This window comes from Aphidius gifuensis, linkage group LG2 (assembly GCF_014905175.1).
Source record: "Aphidius gifuensis isolate YNYX2018 linkage group LG2, ASM1490517v1, whole genome shotgun sequence".
Lineage (NCBI taxonomy): Eukaryota > Metazoa > Arthropoda > Insecta > Hymenoptera > Braconidae > Aphidius > Aphidius gifuensis.
The window spans coordinates 29794880-29821218 of NC_057789.1; the positions used below are offsets into that span (position 1 = coordinate 29794880).

Consider the following 26339-nt stretch of genomic DNA (forward strand, 5'->3'; position numbering starts at 1 on the left):
TTTTTTAACCCACCCGACGTGATCCCAGAAAAATCAACAAAACCACCCAGCTAATCCGTGATCCCAGTGTTTTTATATTAATTTTTTTTTCATTCTCTAATCGTCTACTCCAAGATGTTTACTCAATTTAACAGTGAAATAAAAATCACCGTGGCGCCCATAATATTTTTTTTTTTAGCGCGATGGGAGCGTTTTTAATCGGCCAATAATAGTCGAAGGTATGTGATTGTGTATCAATAAAAACCTACCCCAAAATATTTTATCAAAAATAATAACAAATACAACCTGTAAAAAGTGTTTAAGTAAAAAATAATAATAACAAAAATTTAAAAAAACGGAGCAACACTGGTGAAGAACATTGCGTTCATGTTGAATATTTATTTTTTTCCCCGTGTGTGTTTATAGCCTACAAACCCTGACACATAGCAATGGCGTTTCTCGGCGACCCCCAACATCCAATCGTATATTATCATAATAATTTGTATTATCATTTAAGTGTCATAACTGTGATTTTGTGCAACGATAAGCTCAGTTAATCTAAAATTTAATCATTTTTTTTTTTTGTCAAAATTTAACAAAAAGAAAAAAAATAATAATACCTATTATTATTATTATTATTATTATAAATAAACAATTGTTATATTAATTATATTTTTGTTATTGTTGTTTTATTATTTATGAATAATATTAAAAATGAAGGATTGTTTTTTTTTATTAATTTTATAACACAATAAAAAACGACGCCTGGTTATTATTTTAAGTCGGGAAAGTGCCCACGTCGATGGTTCACTTGCCGTTTGTGTTTTGTATGTATGTATTTATATATTTATATATGTATATGCATTTTATATATATACATATATTTTTTTATTATTTTATTTATTATTATTATTATTTTATTTAGTGTATATAGTTGTAATAATGAAGGTGTATGTGCGGTACGCCCGTGTGTATTTTTTTTTTTTTATTTTTTTTTCAATTTTTTACACCTAGAACACGCCACCCAACACCGCCACCAAAATTTGCTAATTGTTATTGTTGTTGTTGTTTATTTGAAAATATAGAATATCATTTGAAATGTCATTTTTGTAAAATGAAAATAGCTTTTAATTTTTATTGATAATAATTTAAAGGTATTTTTTAATTTAAAAAATATATTTTTTGATAAAACACACACAAATACAATTGGACAATTTTTAGCAGCATCAGTTGAAGCAACTTCCTGGAGTTCCACGCCCCCAATTTTTATAATAATTAATTATTTATTTATTTCGATGAAAATATTGTAAATATTTTGGTCGTTTGACAGATTGAGATTTTATGAAAGAAAACATATTTTAAAATGTCAAAAACAATAAAAAAAAATATTGTGAAAGGGAAAAAAATAAATAAGTTTTAAAAAACGTTTGATGAATGGTGATTAGAAATAACAATAGTTGAAATTTATCAAGTGAATTGTGTATAAAGTGAAATAAAATACAAAAAAAAAAAAAAAAAATAATAGGATATTTTGTTTTTTTTTTTTTAGAATAATAGATATTAAGAAATACACACTGGGTTGCCATGGATGATGAAGAGCGCCTTGAGGGTGAAGAAGATATGGAGCTTGATGATGCATCTGATGGTGTTGGTGGTGGTGATGATGATGATGAGGAAGCAACAGGCATTCCTGTATCACCAGCAAATTCAGATCAATTTTTAGGTGTACCTGTTAATTCATCAGGTAATGGTAAGAATTAAATAAATAAATAAATAAATAATAGGTATAACTACAATATAGATGATATGATAAAACAAAAATATATTTTATGTCAACAGTTACCCCGGATGATGTATTTAATGATCCTTTACGTTATCAAAAATTTCCACTACCAGGTGGTAAACCATTAAATATAAGACGTGGTCCTGGTAGACCAAGAAAAGAAAGACCACCAGGTATTAGTAGAGGTGGTGGTGGTATTGGTGTTGTTAGTGGTGTTAATAGAAGAAGTTTTCGTGGTTCAACAAGAGGTAAAGGATTAGGTTATGGACGTGGTGCACCACGTCGTACTAAAAGTAAAGATGATGATACACATTCAGAATCACAAAGTCCATTAAGAATAATTGATGATACAAGTATTGATGGTGGTGAATCATCATCAATTGATAGATCAATGCCAGCACCAGAAGAACCACCATATTTTCCAGAACAATGGCCAGGAAAAGTATGTGGTTTTTGTAATCTTGGTGAAAGAAGTCAATTAGGACAAGGTGAATTATTACGTTTAACATGTCCAGATGGTTTTACACCAGAAAAAACAATAATACGTGATGATAGTGGTGATATATTAATGTTAGATATGACATCTAGTGGTGATAAAAGTCCACGTGGTAGTATTATTGGTCCTGGTGCTGTAACATGTAGAAGACAAAAAAGTTTGGCAAAATGTAGAAATTCTAGTCAAACAAGTTTTACTGAACCAATTGAAGAATTAACAATTGTTGGTTATTCTGAAGAGCCAGATATTGGACAATTATTTGAATTAAATGGACATTATTATATACATCAATCATGTGGTATATGGTCATCAAATAATAATGAATTAATAAGTGATAATATTAGTCGTGCATTAATAAATGCATCATCACGTCGTTGTGCATATTGTCAACATTATGGTGCAAGTATATCATGTAAAGTATCGTCATGTAATCGTTATTATCATCTTCCATGTGCAGCAGCATCATCATGTTTTCAAGATATTAAAACATTAACATTATATTGTAATCAACATTTAGGACAAGTACCATTATTACATAATGATAATGATATTGTATGTGAAATATGTAATGGTATGGGTGATGTTGGTAATCTTGTTATGTGTTCAGTATGTGGACAACATTATCATGGTAGTTGTGTTGGTTTATCATTATTACCAGGTGTACGTGCTGGTTGGCAATGTCAATTATGTCGTTATTGTCAAATATGTCATCAATCAGTTGATCCAACAAAAGTTATGCTTTGTGAACAATGTGATAAAACATATCATCCAAGTTGTTTACGTCCAATTGTAACATCAATACCAAAATATGGATGGAAATGTAAATGTTGTCGTATATGTACTGATTGTGGTTCACGTACACCTGGTGCTGGTTTTTCATCACGTTGGCATTCACATTATACTGTATGTGATTCATGTTATCAACAAAGAAATAAAGGCTATTCATGTCCATTATGTCGTAGAGCATATCGTGCTGCAGCATATCGTGAAATGGTTAGATGTATATCATGTAAAAAATTTGTACATGGTACATGTGATCCAGATGCTGATCCAATAACTTATCAACAAAGAAAAGAAGCCAAGCCAGATTATGAATATACATGTTCATATTGTAAAAATCAAGCAATTGTTAAAAGAAAAGATAGTATTGATGATTATTATAGTGGTGTTAATAATATGATTGTTGGTAATATTAATAGTAATTATAGTGGTGGTGTTGGTGGGGGTGGTGATTCAAGTTTAACAGCATCACAAGAAAGTTTATATGGTGATGGTGATTCATCAGAATTTGATTATCCAAATGATGATCCATTATATTCAATTGGTCTTGGTAAAGGTAAACCATTTGCTGCATCAAAAATTGCAAAAAAACGTCTTGTCAGTGGTAGTGGTGTAGGTGGTGGTAGTGTTGTTGTTGTTAGTGGTATTGGTGGTATTGGTGGTATTAGCGGTAATATTAATAATAGTGGTGGTGGTGGTGGTGCTATTGGTGGCAATAATAATAATTGTATTAATAATAGTATTACTGCTATTAGTGTTGGTGTTGGTAGACCAAAAGGTATGGGTAAAGTTGCTTATCAAAAAAAACAAAAAATAAATGATTATGGTAGAAAAAGAGGACCAAAATCAAAAATGCGTGGTGTATTTGGTGTACCTGGTGTTGGTTTACAACGTCCAATATCAGATTCATATTCAAAAGAAGATGAACCAGGTATTGAAAATCGTTTAGTATTATGTTCATCAAAAGATAAATTTGTATTAACACAAGATATATGTGTTATGTGTGGTGCAATTGGTACTGATCAAGAGGGTTGTTTAATAGCATGTGCACAATGTGGACAATGTTATCATCCATATTGTGCAAATGTTAAAGTTACTAAAATAATATTACAAAAAGGATGGCGTTGTTTAGATTGTACAGTATGTGAAGGTTGTGGTGAACGTAATGATGAATCACGTTTAATATTATGTGATGATTGTGATATTAGTTATCATATTTATTGTATGGATCCACCATTAGATTTAGTACCACATGGTACATGGAAATGTAAATGGTGTGCACAGTGTCATACATGTGGTTCAAATGATCCTGGTTTTAATAGTTTTTGGCAAAAAAATTTTACACAATGTGGTCCATGTGCATCACATTCATCATGTCCATCATGTCAAGAACCATATAATGAAGGTGATTTAATAATTCAATGTATACAATGTGAAAGATGGCTACATTGTTCATGTGATCATATTAAAAATGAAATTGATGCTGAAAAATGTGCTGAAGAAGGATATAATTGTGTATTATGTCGTCCAAGAGATGTTTTACCACCACATATTGCATCAACAATACCAAAATTACAACAAATTACAAAATATATTAAAACATCATCATCATCACCACCATTATCATTATTACCACCACCATTATTAGCAATAACATCACAAAATCATCATCATCATCATCAACATCAACAACAATTATTATTAACAGCAACAACATCAATAACAACCACTACAACAACAACAACATTATTATCATCATCATCAGCAACATTAACAACAGCAGCAACAACAACAACAATTATTAATAAATCACCAGATTTAACAACTTTTAAACAATCAACACAACAGCAACAACAACAGCAATATTTAGTTGATGGTGTTTATTTATCTGAAACTGGTATGCATCATATTAAAGCATTAACATTTGAACAACAACAAACACGTAAAAAAAGACGTAAAATATTACCAGTTATTGATAAAGATGCTGATATTATGGCAACAATTGAATCTGTTATTGCTGGTGGTAGTTTAGATAATTCATTTGATGATACAAATAATATAATTGATATTAAAGATGAACCTGGTGAAGTTTATAAAGAGGGTACAGTATGGTCATCACGTGGTGATCAACCACCACCAGAAGGTTTTAGTATATATACAACTGAACATGGTATACAAATATTACGTAGAAAACGTCAAAGAAATTTACAAAAAACTGGTATTGGTGGTTTTTATGTTAAACAAAGAGGCACTAAAAAAGATATTAAAGATGAAGATTGTAATGAAGTTGTTGATAAACAACAAACACAATTACAATTACAATTACAATCTCAATCTCAGCAGCAACAACAACAGCAACAACAGCTGCAACAACAACAACAAATACAAGATGATAATAATAAACAACAAACAAGTACAATGATGATGATAATAAATGATGAAAAATCACGTAAAAATAAAGGGACCAGAAAAAAAACAACAAAGATAACTGATCATATGCCACCATATATTAGAGAAGCATTTTTTGGTATTGAATTATTAGATGGAACAATAAATAAAGATAATTTATCTGATAGTGATACTGATAATGAATTTGATTCAAATGAAAATAGTACAACAATACAATTAACACAAGAAGAAATTGATGCAATTGAACAAGTTAAAATAAAACAAGATATGGAAGCAGCAGCAGCAGCAGCAGCAGCATCAGCAACAGCAACAACAACAACAATAAATGCTGTTGATAGTAATAATATTATTAAAAATCAATATGATAATCAAAGATTAATAAATGATGATAAAAAATTAATAATAAATAGTAATAATAGTAATAATAATAATATAAATAGTAATATAAATCATCAAATAAATATAATTAAAAAAGAAGAAATTATTGATAATGATGGTGAGGCAAGTGATAGTGAAGTACTTGGTGATATATTACCAATGTCAACTGAATTACTTGATAGTGATTTAGTTAATACAATTATGAATGAAACAGATGATAATTTAGTTGATGTTAAAACAAATAATGTACTTGATTGTGATTTAAATACAAATGTACAACAAACAAGTAGAGATGAATTAACAGATATATTAAGTCCACATTTTAATTTAGAATCAATGGTACGTGATACAACTGGTTTACCAAATATGGATTGTAAAGATGTTGAAGAAATATTTAAAGGTGTACTTACTGATGAATCACAAGAGTCACAAGAATCATCAGTATATACTATTCAACAACAATCACAAATTCAACAACAACAACATCATCAACAACAACAGCAACAGCAACAGCAGCAGCAACAGCCAACTACTTCGGCTCCATTATTATCACCATCAACAAATTTACAAACTGGTATGACTATTGGTGGTAGACCAAATCAAATACCACCTGGTACACTACCATCTGTTGGACAATCAAATTTAAATTCACCAATGAGTTTTCCACCACCATCACCATATCATTCTGAATACAGTAATAGTCCACAATTTAGTCCAGCATTTTCTGAACCAGCAAGTCCGTGGGTTAATACTGATGAAGAAGGCTCTATCAATAATAACAGCAATAACAACGGTAAAAAAAATCTTCAAAAAATGGAATCTGATGAGTTACTTGGTAATGGTGCAACAATGGCAGCTATTTTATATTCAAATTTAAATCATCCTGAATGGAAAATTGAATATCCAAGTAATTTTCTTTATTTATTTATCAGTTGATTATTATTATTTATTAATTTTCGTTTATTTTGATTTGTTTAGTATGGTCAGAAAGATATAAATTACTCTCGAAACGTTGGCGCTCATTACCGAGAGATGTCAAAAATCCATTTGTATTACAAGCCAGAGATAATCGTGCTGCGGTTCGCGTTAAAAAAACACAACAAGTAAGTCAATTTTTAATTTATCAAATGAAAAAAAAACATAGCTCTGCTACGACCAACACAAAAAAAAAAAAAAAATTCGAAATGTTTTTTTTACTTTTATATTCATTATCAATATATACCTATATATATTTTTTTTAAAAATTTAACACATTTTTTGAATCTTGCCATCACTCATAACAAGAATTTTCTTGTGCTAACAAAAAAAAAAAAAAAAAAGATCAAACTAACAGCTCGTTTTTTTTATCCATAAATTTACAAATACACGGTTTTTTTTTTAATCATATTTTTTTTTCTTAATTTTTTTGTGTTTCATTGTGTTGCGTCTAGCATTTAAAAAAAAAAAAATCACACAGAGTGTATATCCTTCTAAATATTAAAAAAATAATTAAGCCAATTATGACATGTTGTTTAATTAAAACGACATTGAAAATTAAAAAAATATATTAATTAAATAGAATGATATACACTCAAACGTGACGATGATTGTTTTTTTTTTCCCTGATTAATAAAATGTGTTTGAAAACCCCTAGAAAAAATTAATTAATTAATTAATTAATTCACATATCAATCACTTCCCTCTGTGCTCCTAAAAACCCTTTCTTGTAAAGAAAAAAAAAATATATATATCTAAAAAAAATCCAGAGGGACATGGGAAATAATTTAAAAAAAAAAAAAAAACAATCTTATCTTGAGTATAAACCAAATGTATATATATAAAAAAAAACAAATATCAAATGTAAAATATTCGAACGTGTGGCACCCATTGAACCGACAGATACCCAAGGACTTACCGAGTGCAACACAAGTAACAGCACCAAGTGTACCCATCACCACAACACAACCCGTATCATCCCAACAACAACAACAACAACAACAACCTGGTCAAGTAGTATCTCAAAAGTCATTGGGTATTTTATCGTCAACTAGTCTCCATGATAATTTATCAGCTTCAATAAATTCATCAAGTTCATCAGTCATGCAAGGAATTATTGGAGTTGGTGTATCAACAACAACATCAACATTATCAAATAATAACAATAATAATATTATTGGATCATCAGTGTCATCATTAGCAACAACAACAGCAACAGCAGCAACAACAACAACATCATCATCATTGTCATCACAATTACCGGAGGTGTGTGCGGTGCAGGGATCAGCGAGGCAGCTAACAACAAAATCCCCAAGTCCTTCTCCAACCTCAACCACTAGTTCATCATCCCCATCACCACGACCTAGTTCAGCTAATAATAATAATACATCAATTAATTTTATAAATATTGTTTCAAATGAAACAATAAATAATAATTCCAATAATCAAAGTAGTAATTTATTGATAAATAAATTAACACAGTTACCAGTCACCACTTGTCAATTAAGCACAAATACAACATTTACAAATACAATTAATAAAATTGATAATGATAATAATAATAGTCAACAACAACAACAATTAAATCAAAATCAATTGCAACAATCACAACAACAATTACGTGATGTACAAAATCGTATTTTAAATGTATCAAATCATATCACAATTAGTACAAATACAGCAACAATTGTTGTTAATAATAATAATAGTAATAATAGTAATAATAGTAACAATAATAGTAATAATAATGTTAATCAAAATATAACATCACCATCATCAACAACAACAACAACAACATTATTATCAAATAGTAATAGTAATAATGCTTCATCAATATTGGTGGCTGGTACTGTGCGTCAATTGTCCTCAGTAGATCATCAAATTAGAGTATTGACACCCTCGGAAATTATGCGCACCCTTCCTTCCCTCAGCCAGGAGCACTACGATCCGTCACCCACTGCAATTATTCACACTGTACCTGTACAGAACCCGGCTATGGTGAGCCACTTATAAAAAAAAAAAAAAAAAAAAACTGATGTGCCTCTAGTGTCTTGTTTACGACGTTCTTCAATTTATTTATTTATTTTTTTTTTCTATTTTTTATATTTTATTTTTATTCATCGGGGTAGATAATTTTAGTGTATTTAATTTTTATTTTTATCAACGGATTATTCAAGTTAGTTTTTTTATTTTTTTTGTAGATTTTTTGTTGAATTTATTCAGAGGCTATATCAATTGATGATTTAAAAGAAAATTATTTTTTTTGGATGAAGAAATTTTATTTAAATATTTTTTCAATGAAATTTACGTGATTTTTATATTTTTTTATTATTTTTTATGTGAATGATCGTGTTTTTTTGTCGTGCGATCCGATGTGGCATGAAGAAACCCCGGTAGATAAATCATTTCTAAATCCTTGCACCAAAAAACAGAACAAAAAAGAAATCCTATCAATTCCTTTGGCCTCCTGAATTACTAATAATATTTTTGCTTATTTATTATTTTCTATTTGTTATTTGGGTGATTGTAGAAATTTATGTCATGTTAATTCAATTAGATAAATTATTTGTGCTTTAATTAGATGCTTAACTAGAGCATCCCTATCTGTTTTTCTTTTTTTTCTTTCTAAATCATTTTCATTCATTTCGATTCATAAATTTCGTCAAGGGTTTTAATGGTCAACTGAATTTTTTTTTTTTTTTTTATATTATCTTTAAATGAATTGCACGTTTTTTTAATTTATATTTTTTCTTTCAAAAAGTAGATAATCTCAATGATTTTTATTTGATTTAATTTATTTTTTTTCTAAATGAAAAATATTAATTAATTTTATGATTTTATTTTTTAGTAATATTATTTACATAAGTGTTTTTCTAGATGGTGGCTGGTTACTTTCTGTCGTTTTAATATTTTGCACAATGATGAAAATGAAAATGAAAAAAAAAAATATATCGCTAATTATCAATCAGAAAATATTCGTTTGTTTGATTTAATTGAATTAATAATTTCTATTGTGAATGTATCGGTTTTGGCGTAACTACTTTTTTTTGGCTGTTTATTTTAAGATATAAAATTGTTGTCAATCATAATTAAAATGATATGACAACTGTATTATTTTCTGTGATATAATTTTAAATTATTATTTACATAGGAGCAAGAGAGAGTGTCAAATCGTGATCGTACAAATCGTGAAGCTGAACAAGAACGTCAATGGAAACAAATGCAAGTTCTGAGACAGCAACAACAACAAATACAACAACAAGTTATTCATGATCAAAGAGTCCATGGTACGTATGGTAAGTTTTATTTAATTAGATGTTGATATGATTGTTTTTTAAATCTTTAAATATACTTTAATATTTAATTTTTTTTTTTTTCTCCTCCATCAGCAATGGCACGTGTACATAGACAAATAAGTGAAGATGGTAATCAAATAAATTCAGATAATAATGTTGGACTTACAACTCAACTACAAGTAACAACATCACAGGTATAAAAAAAAAAAAAATATATATATAATTGTATTTTTAAAATAAAAAATGTAAATTATAATAAAAAAAAAAATTATAATTAATTTTAGGATGGTAGTTCACTTGTACCAATGGCATCACCATCACCAGGTTCACGTGGTACATTTATACCACCACCAATAAAAGTAAATCGTATAAATGCACCACAAAGTCCATTACAAACAATACCAAGATTACCAGTTAATCAATCATGTGTAAGTGTTAATCGTCCAGCTGGTAATGTTGTACGTCCAGGATTATCAGGAACATTTTCACAACCACCATCTCCATTTTCACCACAAGCACCACAATCACCACATGATTATCCACAATCACCAGCATCACAAGAACATTATCAACAACAACAACAACAACAGCAACAACAACGTTTTGATAATTCTGATGTTACATTTAATACTGGAAATCAAACACCAAGACCAATAATACAAGGTACAACATCATATACAACATCAACGAATGATGTATTTACACAACCACCTGGTACACCACGTCCAATATTTAATCCACCAACACCACGTACCTCAACTCATGTTTATGCTCCTTCGCGTATACCTGATCCTTACAGCAATCAACCTTCCACACCTGTGCCAGCACCAAATTATTCCTCACCACGTACTGAACTACGTCAAGATACACAACAACAACAACAACAGCAACAGCAGCAACAACAACAGCAACCAGTTGAAGTGTTTAATCAACAGCCAGAGGTTAATAGGCAACTCAGGGATCTTCTTCAAAGACAACAATATAATAAAAAAATGGAAACACTGCCGGGTAATTGGAACCAAGAGGGACAAACATCTGTTGACGCTGTTCAACATGGACAATTTGATCCTAATAATGTACAAATAACACAACAGCAACAGCAGCAGCAACAACAACAGCAACCAGCTGTTAGTACAGTTGAGGGTACTTTTAGACAACCTTTGCCACCTGGTATAAGAGCAAGGATGCCACTACCTGCTGGTATTTTTGTTAGAAATACATCGGGTAAATTTTAGCAATAATTTTATACATTTATCTCATCTAATTCTTAAGATTAACGTTAATATTTGTTTTTGTTTTTTTATTCAGGCAATGCTGAAGCAAGACTTCAAAATATTGATCCACGTGCAAGATTACTACTCCACCGTACACAATCTGGTATTTCTCAGCAACATTTTCAATTACAACCACAATTATCACCTCAACAACAACTTCAACAAGTCCAACAAGTCCTGCAACAGCAAAGACTGGCAAATCCTAGAATTGCTGAACAATATGAGCTTCTTCAACAAGCTCAGCCTCAACAACAGCAACAGCAACAATTTTCACAACAACAACAGCAACAACAGCAGCAGCAACAACAACAACAACAACAACAGCAGCAACAACAACAACAACAACAACAGCAACAGCAGCAGCAACAACATTTCCCAGATCCACATAGTCAAAATATGAATCAAAGGATAATTCGTACAAATCAAGATTTAAATCAAACAGTACGAATAATGGGAAATCAACAAATATCACGTCCACCATTAATATCAACATTTGTTAATGACAGCCAAACGACATCTGAATCATCAGAAATACCAGACAATGTAACAGCTGAATTAGAAAAATTAGAACAAGAAGGTGCACCAATGGGTGAGGTCGAAGGGGTTAGTGCAATATTAGGTGACCTTGCTGATGATGATGATGAATTACTTGCTGAAATGGGAGCTGATTTTAATATACTTGAATATGCTGATCCAGAATTAGATAATATAACTGGTGGTGAAAAAACAAATATACTTGATATGAATCTTGAAGAAGTTGAAGTTGAAACAAAAGATGATAAACAAAAAAAAGATACAAAAGATGATGAACAAAAAACAGTTGAACTTGTTAGTCATACAAGTGGTACAAATAACATTGAAAGTACATCGTCATCTGGTGTTAATAATACATTAAATGTATCAGCAACAAATGTAGTACAAACAATGCCAACAATTCCTGTTTCATCACAAACACAACAAGTTGTTGTACAACAGCAACAACAACAACAACAACACCAACAACAGCAACAACAGCAGCAACTTGTTGAACAACAACGTAAACAACAACAACATGCTCAACTTGCACAACTTGCTCAACAACAACCAAATGAATCTTTGATATTACAAAATCATCAAAATACAATGGCAATTCAACAACAAATGAATCAATATGTTCATCATAATGCAACAATTGGAAAACCAGTTACACCTGGTACTCGTTTAGTTATACCTGGAACACCAAATGGTACTGTTGGTATTGTTACAGCATCAAACACTGTAACAGTTAGTTATCAATCAACATTTCCAGTACAACGACAACAACAACCTCAGCATATGCAATTACAACAACATAGAATGGGCATGAGAGTTGCTGGTGGTGTACAAGGTACACCAGGACGTGTTGTATCTGTTAGTCATATGGTTGGACCAAGAATGCCACTTGCTCCACCACCACCACCACCTCCACCACCATATCCCGGTCTTCCACCACCTTATCCAGGACCTGTACAGGTATGTTTGATTTTTATATTCTCATTTTTAAATTATTAACTATCATTTTTTTTTTAATATAAATTTTAAGCATCGCTTTTGAGTTTGTTGATTGTTCATTGGATTTTTTTAAAATAATTAATCGAATTTTTTTATTTTAAAATGATTTTTCTTAATTAAAAAAAAATATAATAAGTACCTATTTTTTGTTTTTTTTTTATTTAAATTAATAAAATAGAATCATTTTATTTTCATATAAAATTAATGTTTTTTTTTTTAATTTAAACATAATTTACAATTATTAAGGTGTTGGGAATTTTTACATACTAATAAAAAATTAAAAATAAATAATAAAAAGTAAAATTAATTCTAATATTGATAAGGGGTGTATAATATTTTACTTTTTATTATTTAAAAAAAATTAAAAAATATTTGCCGCGGTGTTTGCAATGCATTTTGGTGTTGGTGCATGTCTAGATGGGATCATGTCAAGGTGGGCGGGGTATGCCGAGACCGCAGTTACATATCGGTCATCAAATTCCCGTACCGGGTCCACCGATGGCACCAGTGGTACACTCGGGTGTTCCACCAATTGTGCCTCATCAACATCGTAGACCCCTGCTTCTCCAGGTGAGCAAGTCATGGGGCATTTACAAAAAAAAAAAAAAAACATAATAAATAATCTCTATGTATATATATATATTAAATGATAGATGCGGTTATATATTTGTTAATCATAATATTATTAACAATTTAATGATAAGAAAAAAATTTATTAATAAATATTAAAGTTGCTGTTAATATTTTATTTGATAAAAAAAAAAAAAGCATTGTTACACTGGCTGCAGCAATTATATTTATAAGTGCATGTTGTAGATGTTTATAAGTTGATAAAAAAAAAATAATAATAAAACTAACAACTTGTAATAAAAATATAAAAAATTTTATTGGAGAAAGTGACGTTAATTCTCAGCAGTCGTGTTCGCAGGAGCAACCATTGTTACTTGAGGATCTTCTGGAACAAGAAAAACGTGAACAAGAAAAACAACAACAACAACAACAACAGCAACATCATCAACAGCAACAACAACAACAGGTTGAAACAAATACACCAACAGGTGGTCCATTATTGAGTGACAGTGATTATGAACGTCTTCGAGCTGATGTATTGGGTGCACCATCACTTGGTTCACCACCACAAAGTATTATAACTGGTCCAACAACTGGTCCAATAATAAGACCAACTGGACAATCAAGACCTCCATCAGCACCAGGTACACCATGGCCTCAAGGTATTCCTGATGCAAATAAACTTATTGTACAAACACCTAGACAACCAATTGCAACACAAACACCAACAGAATGTAAGTTTTTTAATTAATTTTGTTCTTATTATATTTTATGATTTATTTATTTATTTATTTATTTTATTATTTATTTATTTCAGCGAGAGTAGCAACATTTAATATTCCACATTTACCACCACCTCCATTGCCACCTGATGTTATAATAACTGATCAAGATCGTCATGTACAACAACAATATGAAAATTGGTTAACAGCTAAACATCAATCACTAACACAACAAATAAAATATTATGAAACTGAAGTTGGAAAATTAAGAAAAGCTAGAAAGTCATTGAATAGTAAACAACGTCAAGCTAAAAAAACAAATAGTATATTACCAGAAACAAATGCTGCTGATTTACAAAGAATAACTAGTGAACAAAATGTATTACAAAAACAACTTGATATGTGTAGAAAAGCAAATCGTCCTCATACAATATTAATGCAAGATTATCAAAATAGACAACAGCAAAAACAACAACAGCAACAACAGCAGCAACAACAGCAACAACCAAATGAGGCTTGTTCTCCATTAATGTCACCATCACAACATTCATCATCACCGATGCATAGTCCAGCTGCACTGATATCACACAGTCCTGGACCAGGTAATATTGTAGCATCAACAATGATACAACATTCACCAGTGACAACAATGATACAACACAGTCCAAATCCACCAATGTTACAACACAGTCCTGGTAATCAAACAAATCAAACAAATCAAGGCACAATGTCACCTCTTGGTATGCAACAATCACCACGTATTGGTACACCACATTCACAAAGTGAAGAAAGTCCATTTTCGCCAGGTGCAATGCCATCACCAGGTATGTGTGTACCAACTGTAACAAGAATGACATCACCACAACATCGTGCTATCAGTAATCGTTTAGTAACATCACCAAGTACACAACAAATTATAAATGATCCAAATGTTAGATTACAAAATATACATCAAAGATTTATACGTCCAACGGCTGTCAATGATATTGGACAAAGACCAAGATTACAAATGCAAGCTGGAATAATATATAATCAAAGATCACCACTTGGTAGTCCACAACCAGTACAGCAACAGCAACAACAGCAGCAGCAGCAACAACAACAACAACAGCAGCAACAACAAATGATGACACAACAACAACATCAACAAATGCTTCATCGACAACAACAAATGTTACAACAACAACAACTTGATAATATTAGTCAACAAGATCTTATTAATCAAAGAAATTTACAAATTGCTCAACAAAGACAATTACTTCAACAACAACAGCAACAGCAACAACAGCAGCAACAACAACAACAACAACAACTTCAACAATTAAATATAATTCAAAAACCACCAAGTTCACCGATGATTCAACAACCAGCAAGTTCACCAAGTCCACAATTACATCAACAAATACAACAAAATTATAATCAACAACAACCACCAAGTTCACCAATGCCAAGAAGTCCAATGGTACAACAAACAATGGGCTCACCAATGTTACAACAACAATTGTCACAAAATTCACAACCACCAAGTCCAATGGGAACGAGAATTCATCAACAACCAACATCACCAATGGTGTCACAATATCAACCAACAAGTCCAATGTCAAGAAGTCATCCATCAACATCACCAATGTTACAACATCAATTAAATAATCAACATCAACCACCAAGTTCACCAATGCCAAGAAGTCCAATGGTACCATCACCAATGCAAATACAACGTAGACAATCATCATCAGGAAATAGTCCAGCAATGCCTGATAGACCACAAAGTGTTGAAAATCCTGGTACACCACGTACACCACATCAATATTCACAAAATTCAATTATGCAAAATTCAATTGATCAGCAACTTCAACAACAAACTGATTCACAACAGCAGCAACAACAACAACAACAACAACAACAGCAATCAATTGAATTATCACAAAATCGTGGTGGTGGAAATCCTCATGATCCTTTAAATCCAATACCTCGATTAACTGGTTTTGGTAGATTTGGATATTTTAGACTTGGATTACGTGGTGGTTCACCAATGTGGTCAACAAAGCCTGTATCAAGCAAAGGCAAAACAACAGAAATAAATAAAATTTCTACGACAACAGCGGCAACAACAACAACCACAATAACAACTACTGCTACTACTACATCATCAACTGCAACAACAACAGCAGTAACAGCAACATCTACAACAACCACAACAACAACAACAAACAATAGCCACAGTGATAAACCAAATACATCAGCAATGGTACATCGTAAAACAGGTATTTCACAATCAAAAATAAATAGTCTTGTCTGCGCTGATTATAATGATTTTGATGATGATTCACATACTCCACCCCAAACACCGCCAACAACGGTTAACGATAATAATAATAGTAGTAATAATAATAATAAATTAATAAATCAACAACAAAATTATTTATCATCAACAACAAATAAATTAAATGACAATAAAACAAATACAAGTAATTTGCCCATAGGAAGTCCATGTGATAAATTGGTGGTCGATTCAATGCCAGATACAACGGACTATGATGATGATAAAACAATAGTCAATCAAGAAGTAACACTAAGTTCAACAGCACAAGGTGATAATGATGATATAACTGTTATACAAGATTTTGGTGAATCAACACTTGATGTTGCATTGGGTGGTCTTGATCCAGATATGCAAGAAGAATATGTTTTATTTGAGCCTGATATGGTTGTTGGTTTAGTTGACAGTGATGATGATATGGGCCATGCACTTGTTAACAACAGTGATCAAACACATGACATTGTACAAATATTAGAAATTGAAGAAACAAATATTATCGATGATGACGATGATGATGATGCTGCTGAGCATCAACTTGTTGATGAAGATGATGATGAGGATGATAATAATATTGGTATTAATGTCGGTGATGATGAAGATGAAGAAGAGGAAGAAGAGGAGGAGGAAGAAGAAGATGAAGATGATGTTGTTGATTGTTTAAGTGATGATGATTTAATTATTCAACATAATAAAAGTAATAATAAAAAAAATCATATATCAAGAAGATTAAGAACTGGCAAAAGATTAGTAACTGTCACTGAATTAACAGATCAAAATGACATCAACATCAATCAATCACCTGGTACATCACCATTATTAGAACATGATGAAAGACAAATACACTCAGATATTATGGAACTTGTTGAAAATTCAAATATTGTTATTATTGAAGAAAATGATAAACCAACTGATGATGATGATAATAATATTACAAATGATAATTTACAAAATGAAGAAACATTAAATATTATTGATAATAAATCAATGAAAAATAATAAAAATATTTTTAATGAAAATATAAATACTGATGATTTAAATTTAAATAATGATGATAATATTGGTGATTCATCATCATCAACATCAGTGACAACAACAACAACGACGACAACAACAACAATAACAACAACACCAACAATTGTCAATGATGATGATGAAGAATTAAATAAAAATATTATTGAAAATAATGAAATGAAAAATGATTCAACAACAAATGATAGTAATGAAAAATTAAATGAAATAAATTGTGATAAAGATAGTAGTGTATTATTAGAAAAATTACATAATTCAATAAAACCAACAGTTAGTAATAAATTAATACCATTAACAACATTGACAAAAGTAAAATTAAAAAATATAAAATTATCAATAAATGATAATGATAATAATAAAAAACAAAATGATATATTAGTTACAAAAAATATAGAACAAATAACAGATATATTTGATGATGATAATATTGTTGAAAAAATAAATTCACCAGAATTATCAGATGATAATAATTCATCAGAAACATCAACAACAACAACAAATAAAAAAGATGTATTAAATACAACTGATGAATTGGAAAGTATGCTTGAAGCAATTCATAATCAAGATGAAAATATATCAAATGGTGATAATAAAATGGATAATTTAGAATCATCAGAATCATTAAAAGTATTATCACCAGGTCCTGATGAGTTGTCTCTAGTCAATATATTGGAAAATGATATAGAACCTATAGGTGATTGTAAAGATTTAGATAAATGTGAAACAAATAATGATAAAGAAATTATAAATGATGATGATAATCATCAATTAATAAAAAAAGATAAACAACAACAACAAGATGAAATAGCAACATCAACAATAACAACATCAACATTATCAGATAATTTAAAAGACGATGATAATACTGATAAATCATATATTGATAATATTAATACAGATAATATGATTGGTGAATCACAAGAAGATATATTAGATATGATTCATAATATAATATCTGCTAAACCAGAAATGGCAAATTCAGATCTTCTTGAAGAAGATAGAACACGTAAATCAAGTTTATCATATCAATTACCAGTACCATTGGCATCACCACCTTTAAATTTTCTTCAAGATTCATTAATTGAGCTTGAGCAAACAACAATGGACAATGAATCATCATCGTCATCGTCACAATTATATTCAACAACTGATGCAAAATCACAGAGTCAAAAATTAATATCATCTGTTGGTGGTGATGGTAAAAAATCTTTTTCATCATCCTCGGCACCTGTAACAAATTCACAAGTAGCAACAATTGCTGTTTCAACAGTTGCACAATTACAAAAAAATACAACAACAATACCACACTTGTCACCTTTATCAAAACCAACTGAATTAACCTCAAATGTCGTTAATAATGCTCATCAATTAAGAACATTGTTATCATCAATTCATACAAATAATAATTCATCAAATAATGCAGCAATAACAACAAGTGGACAATCAGCATTAGTTACAATGGTGTCATCAGTATCAAAAAGTGGTGGTAATATTATTATAACATCAACAACAACACCATCAAATTCAATAATATCATCAAGTGGGAATTTAAATTTTCGTTTACAAACAATATCATCAACAGGTGTATCAAAATCAATTGATACAACAACAACAACAACAACAAAACAATATCAAAATCAGATAACTAAAGATAATCAGACAACATCAAGTGTTACAAATTTAAATAAAACAACTCCTGTAACATCAACACAATTAAATCGTATATCAGCAAGTAATATTGGTGAAGTTATTGCTAATTTACCACCACCATCAACGACAATAGCACGTACAAATAATTCTGGAATATCTATAACATCAAATGCAATGCTAAATGCAATGTTATCAACATCATCAAAACCATCAATTGCTGGACGTGTATCAAATACAATATTAACACCATCAAGTAATTTATTAAGTTCAGCATTGCCATGTACAACAATACAAAGACCAGTTAATTTACCATCAGCTCTACAAGTTGGAGCAACAGCTGCTGCATTACCATCTAAAAATTTATTAAATCAAAATTTAATAACAACAACAAATTCAATACAAACAGCTAGAACAGTTGTACCATCAATGACAAATACAATTCATGTTACAACATCAATATTACAATCAACATTATCACAAGCACCAACATTATTACATTCACAATTGACATCTGGATCTGTTCAGTACAAATCAACTGGTATATTACCAATTGATAAAACCACTAATGAACAAGATAATATACCAAAAATACAAAATAAAAATGACGATGATTTAGTTAATAAAATATTACCAGTAACAACAGCTAATACAACGACAACAACAGTGGCAGCAGCAGCAACAACAGTTGCAACAACATCACAAGCATCACAAGTAATAACGACAGCATCAACAACAACAACATCATCATCATCAATAACGACAACAACAGCAACAACATCAGCAATACCAACATTAATAACAACAACAAAAATAGATAATAATGAAATTGGAAAAATATTAAATTCAAATAGAATGGAAGAATCACAAAATGTATTATTAAAACAACTTTTACAAAATACAGCATGTGCAACAACAACAACAACCACAGCAGCATCATCAACAACACCACCAACATCAACATCAACATCAACAGGTTTACAAAATGTTCTTTCATTAGAAGCACAATTATCTCGTCCACCACCGATTGCTGTTGCAGCACCATTATTACCTCCATTAATTAATAAAATAGCATCAGCAAAACCTGTACCAACAAAACAAATATTATCAAGAGAAACATCATTTGTTTCACAATCAATGCCATTAAAATCACCAAGTCCACCAAATAAAGATGAAACAAATAAAATATTAAATGTATCAATTGCTTCAGTATTATTATCATCATCAAGTAATACAAAAACAACAGATACAATTGGTAAACAAATTTTATGTCAAACAAAAGTTACAAATGCAATTCAAGGAAATCAACAAATAATTAAGCCATTATCAGCTGCATCACCATTACCATCATCTCCATCATCAACAATTGTTAAAACAAATTCACCATTACAATCTGAAATTAGTTTATCAAATAACAACACAACAATTGGACAAATAACAACAATTCCAACAACATTATTAACAAATGAATCAATTGTATCAACAACACAATCACGTAATCGTCTTACCAATGTTGTATCAAGTACATATACTAAAATAATAACAACATCAAAACCTGGTACAATGCAACCTGGTATTGGAAAATTAATTCAATTAAATTTACAAAATTCACAACCAAGTACACCAATTTCAACACCACCACATACACCAAGACCACAAACTCCAACATTACAACAAACATTTGATGTTCGTAAACAAACACAAATTGTTCAACAACAAAAACAACATGATCAACAACCATCAGTGCCTAATTCAATGGCCCATACAATGGGACATCAAGTAAATTTATCACAGGGTACAATTTTACAACAACAACAGCTGCAGCAACAGCAACAGCAACAGCAACAACAACAACAACACACAGTGCCTTTAGTTGAAGTTAAAAAAGAAATTCTTGATGAAGTATTATCTGGTAGTACATCACAACCACAGCAACAACAACAACAACAACAACAACAGCAACAGCAACAACAACAAACTGATAATAAAGAATTTTTAATAGCCAAAGAAGAGCCTATTGATGGCTCAACTGATGATAAAACTGATTTAAAAAAATTAAAAAGACGTCAATATCAACAAAAACGACGACAAAGCCAAGGTAAAGATGCATCTGGACCACAGAAAAAAAGATCAAGAAAAGTATCACGTCATGATGAAGATTATGATACATTTATTGACAATGTTATGACTCAATTACGTCAATTACCAACAATGGTTATACTTGAACCTTTGCTTGGTCGTAATTATGGTATATGTCCACCATTTGGCACTGGTGATTTAACAAAATTATGTACACAAAAAGATTATAATACACGTACTGGTGATTTAACTGGTGCATATGGTATTGCACGTTTAATTGGTGTATCTGATCATTATACAACACAACCATTTGGTGAATCAGAACCATTACAACAACAACATCAACACCAACTGCAACAACAGCAGCAACAACAACAACAACAACAAGCAACAATAACAACACAACGTGGTTTTTATGATCAAGAATTTCCACCATTAAAGCTTGATGATAATAACAGTGATAAAAAAGATAATACATCATCAATAAATCGTGATATTGATACACCAGATACAATTGTAAGTTCATCATCACCAGAATGTGTTATACCAGAATTTGTTAATCGTTTTCCTGGCTTAAAATTATATGACGATGAGTCAGATGATGAGAGTGATTGGTTTAAACGTGTATCACCAGTTATACCAATAATATCACCAATACCAATACGTTTTAAACCACAACCAATAAAAGATACATTATTAAAACAAGATAAAGAAAATTTATATATTAATAATAAATTAATTTGCAATAATAATATTAATAATAAAACATCGTTGAGTGGTAATAATGGTGGTGTTGGTGGTTTACGTGATAGTGCAAATGTAACAGTAACATTAACATTAAATAGTCATGCTGCTGATGATATAATGGGTGTACTTAAAGATTTAGCAAGTATATTAAATATAACACCACCAAATAATTATCAAATTGTTGAGCGAACAACAACACCACCAAGTCAAAAATTAGGTTTATACAGAACAAAAGGTAAAGATGGCAAAGAAGGTGCACCAATTGATATACAAAGTATATTAAATGGTGCTGCAAAATTTTGTCGTCATTGTGATGTTGTTATATTAAATAGTTTAATACGTAAAAAAATATCTGATTTACCATTTTTAAATAAAGATGAAATTGAACAACCAAGTGATGAATTATGTTTTTGTTCAGCAGCATGTTATATGCAATTTGCATTAATGCATCGTTCACCAAATTTTAATAATAAAACAACAACAATTATTGATCATATTTATCAACAAAAACAAGATAAAAAATTAGGAATTTTAAAAGAATTTAATAATAAAAATATAAATATAAATAATAATAATAATAGTATGAATGATAAAGATGCTAATGATGATAATAATATATTAAAAAATTACAACAATAATATGGAAATTGATGATATAAATAAACAAAAAATAGATATTATTAGAATAAAAAATGAAAAAAGTGAAATTGATGATAATATTAATGATGTTAATGAAATAATTATGATGGATAATAATAAATTAATAAAAGATGGTAAAATAAGAGCTAAAAAACATGCTGCAAATGATAATAATATTGTTGATGGTAATGTTGATGATGTTGATAATAATAGTGGTGATTCAATTGATCATAAACCACCACCAAATAAATTATTACGTGGTTTACGTTATAAGTTATGGTCACTTGGTAGTATACAACCATTAAAAAAATATAAAAAACCAACAGATCGTGAAATAACAGAGACCCTATTTCGTATGGGTATAACAGTTGTACCAAGTAAAACAGATGACAGTCGTTATTGTATGTTTTGTCAAAGTCAAGGTGACAGTACATCTGATGGACCAGCTCGTTTACTTAATTTTGATGTTGATAAATGGGTACATTTAAATTGTGCATTATGGTCAGAGGATGTTTATGAAACAGTTAATGGTGCCTTAATGAATTTAGATACAGCACTACAACATAGTTTAACACTCAATTGTATAATATGTAATAAACCAGGTGCAACAGTAAAATGTTTTAAAATACGTTGTACAAATGTTTATCATCTTGGTTGTGCTGTTAAAGATGGTTGTGTTTTTTATAAAAATAAAAGTACATATTGTTCACAGCATATACAAAAAAATGAAAAAGACAATGAATTAACAACACTATCAGTTTATCGTAGAGTATATGTTAATAGAGATGAAAATCGTCAAGTTGCTGCTGTTATGCATCATACTGATCATAATCATTTGTTACGTGTTGGTAGTTTAATATTTTTAAATGTTGGACAATTATTACCACATCAATTGTTAAATTTTCATACGACAAATCATATTTATCCAGTTGGTTATAAGATTATACGTTTTTATTGGAGTATGAGACGACCAAATAAACGTTGTCGTTATGTATGTTCAATTCATGATGTCTCTGGACGTCCAGAATTTCGTATATTAATACAAGAAATATCACAAGAAGATGTTGAATTACGTGATGCAACACCAAGAGCTGTATGGAATCGTATACTTGAACCATTAGCTGAATTACGTAAACGTGAAAATTCAGTACAATTATTTTCACGTTATGTTTCTGGTGAAGATTTATTTGGTCTAACTGAACCAGCAATTGTACGTGTATTAGAAAGTTTACCTGGTATTGAAACATTAACTGATTATAGATTTAAATATGGACGTAATCCATTGCTTGAATTACCATTGGCTATTAATCCAACTGGTAGTGCTAGAACTGAAGCTAGATTACGTAATCAATTACCATGGAAAAGACCACATACACAAAGAACAGCAACATCAACAGCAAGAACACCATTTTCATCAACAACAACTGTTGCTGGTGAAGTTGCATGTCCATACTCAAAACAATTTGTACATTCAAAAAGTTCACAATATAAAAAAATGAAACAAGAATGGAGAAATAATGTTTATTTAGCTAGATCCAAAATTCAAGGTCTTGGTCTTTATGCTGCTAGAGATTTAGAAAAACATCAAATGGTCATTGAATATATTGGTGAAATAATAAGAACCGAATTATCAGAATTTAGAGAAAAACAATACGAAGCTAGAGTAAGTTTTATTAATATTTTTTTGTAATTTTAATTAACATTTTGATTATTTATTTATTTTTATTTATTTTCTATTTTTTAGAATCGTGGTATTTACATGTTTCGTTTGGATGAAGAACGAGTTGTTGATGCAACGTTGAGTGGTGGTTTAGCACGTTACATTAATCATTCATGTAATCCAAATTGTGTTGCTGAAATTGTTGAAGTTGAACGTGATCTTAGAATTATAATATTTGCAAAACAACGAATCAATCGTGGCGATGAGGTAAATATTATTTTAAATTAACAAAATTTCACATAATTACATCAATAATTTATTAATTTTTTCGATTACAGCTTGCGTATGATTATAAATTTGACATTGAAGATGATCAGCATAAAATTGCTTGTGCATGCGGTGCACCAAATTGCCGCAAATGGATGAACTAAATATATTACCGGATTGAACGAAAAAAAAAACAAAATGTTAACTAGCCCAAAAACTGTATTGTTATTGTTGCTCAAGTTAACTGGGTAGTTTTCATATCTATTGATCAAAATAAAAATGGAGAAAATAACAAATAAATATATATATATGTAATGAAGATGAAAGAAAAATATTATTGTGCCATTGCAATTTGATTGATTGATTTAGAAGTTGAAGTTGGTGCTACGCCATCATGACATTCCTCCAAAGTTGTACAATACTAGTTTATATACTTGAAAAATAATTAAAAAAATGGAAACAAATTAATAATAATAATTACCAGATGTAAGCTGACGATTAATTGAATATTAAATTGTATATTAATAATTATATAAATGATGATGATGAAGAGACAAAAGAAGATATTCTTTTCTAATGAAAAAAAAATATAAATTGTGTAGAAAAAAAAAAATTAGTGGAGCCAAATGATGACTTATTTGACAAGAAAAAAATGAATAAATAAATAAATAAATAATTGATGAAGATAATGAAACATTAAGGTTTGCCACATTTTGTAATATAGCAGTTTATTAATTATTGCATATACGATTATATGTACATAGGTAGAAGTATATAATATTATTTTCAAACACCAGATTAATAAAGTTAATAAAATACAAAAAAAATCAATAAAAGTAAGTTAAGATGTAAAATAAGATTGCATATTGAAAATAAAGAAAATAAATTATGTAAATTAACAAGTACCTAATGTAGAATTACATACGATTTTAATGATTTCATTATATACAGTAATAAATCGATATAAAAAAACAAAATTGAATTGTGTTTGATTTTTAAATGTACAAGAGGTATTTGATTTAATTTATGGTTCACCCACTGTCCTTCCTGTTTTCCTAATATTTTTTTCTATGTTTTTGAGAAATTTCGTTGAGTTAGATTGAGCGTGGCGCTGAAATTAGCGTCTAAGTTAGCATCTAGAAATTTAAAGTAAGGGAGCATAGGGGTTTTCTTGGGCCCGGCCTTTAACTTTTATAATCAATTATTATTAAAATAGAGCTATCCTTGTAATTTTTTTTTTATTCAATTTTCTAGGATCTAAGCTAATCAAGGAAAAAAAATGGGATTATTTGAAATGGTCAAAAGGGGGTAGGGGGTGGATTTTAGCTATTTTTATTTTTTTTGTCTATGATAGGGTTGAGCCATCCTCGTAATTTTTTTTTAATTAAATTATTTAGGATCAAAGCTAGTTAAAAAAAAAAAATTATAATTTTTGAAATGGTCAAAAAAGGGTAGGGGGTGGATTTTAACTATTTTTTATTTTTTTGTCTATGATGGGGTTGAGCAATCCTCGTAATTTTTTTTTTATTAAATTGTTTAGGATCAAAGCTAGTTAAGGAAAAAAAATGGGAATTTTTGAAATGGTCAAAAAGGGGTAGGGGGTGGATTTTAACTATTTTTTATTTTTTTGTCTATGATAGGGTTGAGCCATCCTCGTAATTTTTTATCCTAAACTAGCTTAGATCTTAGACAACTTAATGAAAAAAAAATTACGAGGATAGCTCAACTCTATCATAGTTAAAAAAAATTAAAAACCAGTA

At 29.9% G+C, this 26339-nt stretch overlaps 1 protein-coding gene across 7 annotated transcripts; it reads left to right on the forward strand.

Moving 5' to 3' along the window:
* The first annotated feature begins 74 nt into the window (after positions 1–74).
* Positions 75–25583, forward strand: LOC122850226. 7 transcript variants are annotated; one of them, XM_044149313.1, is made up of 15 exons: positions 75–218; positions 1529–1729; positions 1819–6732; positions 6804–6928; positions 7704–8066; positions 9952–10096; positions 10190–10290; positions 10381–11320; positions 11405–12861; positions 13318–13470; positions 13817–14204; positions 14288–16456; positions 16676–24315; positions 24397–24579; positions 24651–25536. In XM_044149313.1, the coding sequence occupies exons 2-15, from the start codon at positions 1564–1566 to the stop codon at positions 24741–24743; spliced, it is 18837 nt and encodes a 6278-aa protein (XP_044005248.1). In that variant the 5' UTR covers positions 75–218; positions 1529–1563; the 3' UTR covers positions 24744–25536. The 7 variants fall into 7 exon arrangements, with proteins under 7 accessions (XP_044005248.1, XP_044005243.1, XP_044005245.1 ...); XM_044149308.1 differs by having other exon boundaries at positions 14288–24315; positions 24651–25583; XM_044149310.1 differs by having other exon boundaries at positions 13829–14204; positions 14288–24315.
* The last annotated feature ends 756 nt before the right edge of the window (positions 25584–26339 follow it).

Excerpts from the sequence above, each read along its gene's own strand:
- LOC122850226 (XM_044149308.1), top strand. The coding sequence starts at position 1,564 with ATGGATGATGAAGAGCGCCTTGAGGGTGAAGAAGATATGGAGCTTGAT. Across the intron at positions 8,067-9,951 it reads TGTCATCACAATTACCGGAG|GAGCAAGAGAGAGTGTCAAA; the intron begins GTGTGTGCGGTG and ends TTATTTACATAG. Across the intron at positions 10,097-10,189 it reads AAGAGTCCATGGTACGTATG|CAATGGCACGTGTACATAGA; the intron begins GTAAGTTTTATT and ends CTCCTCCATCAG.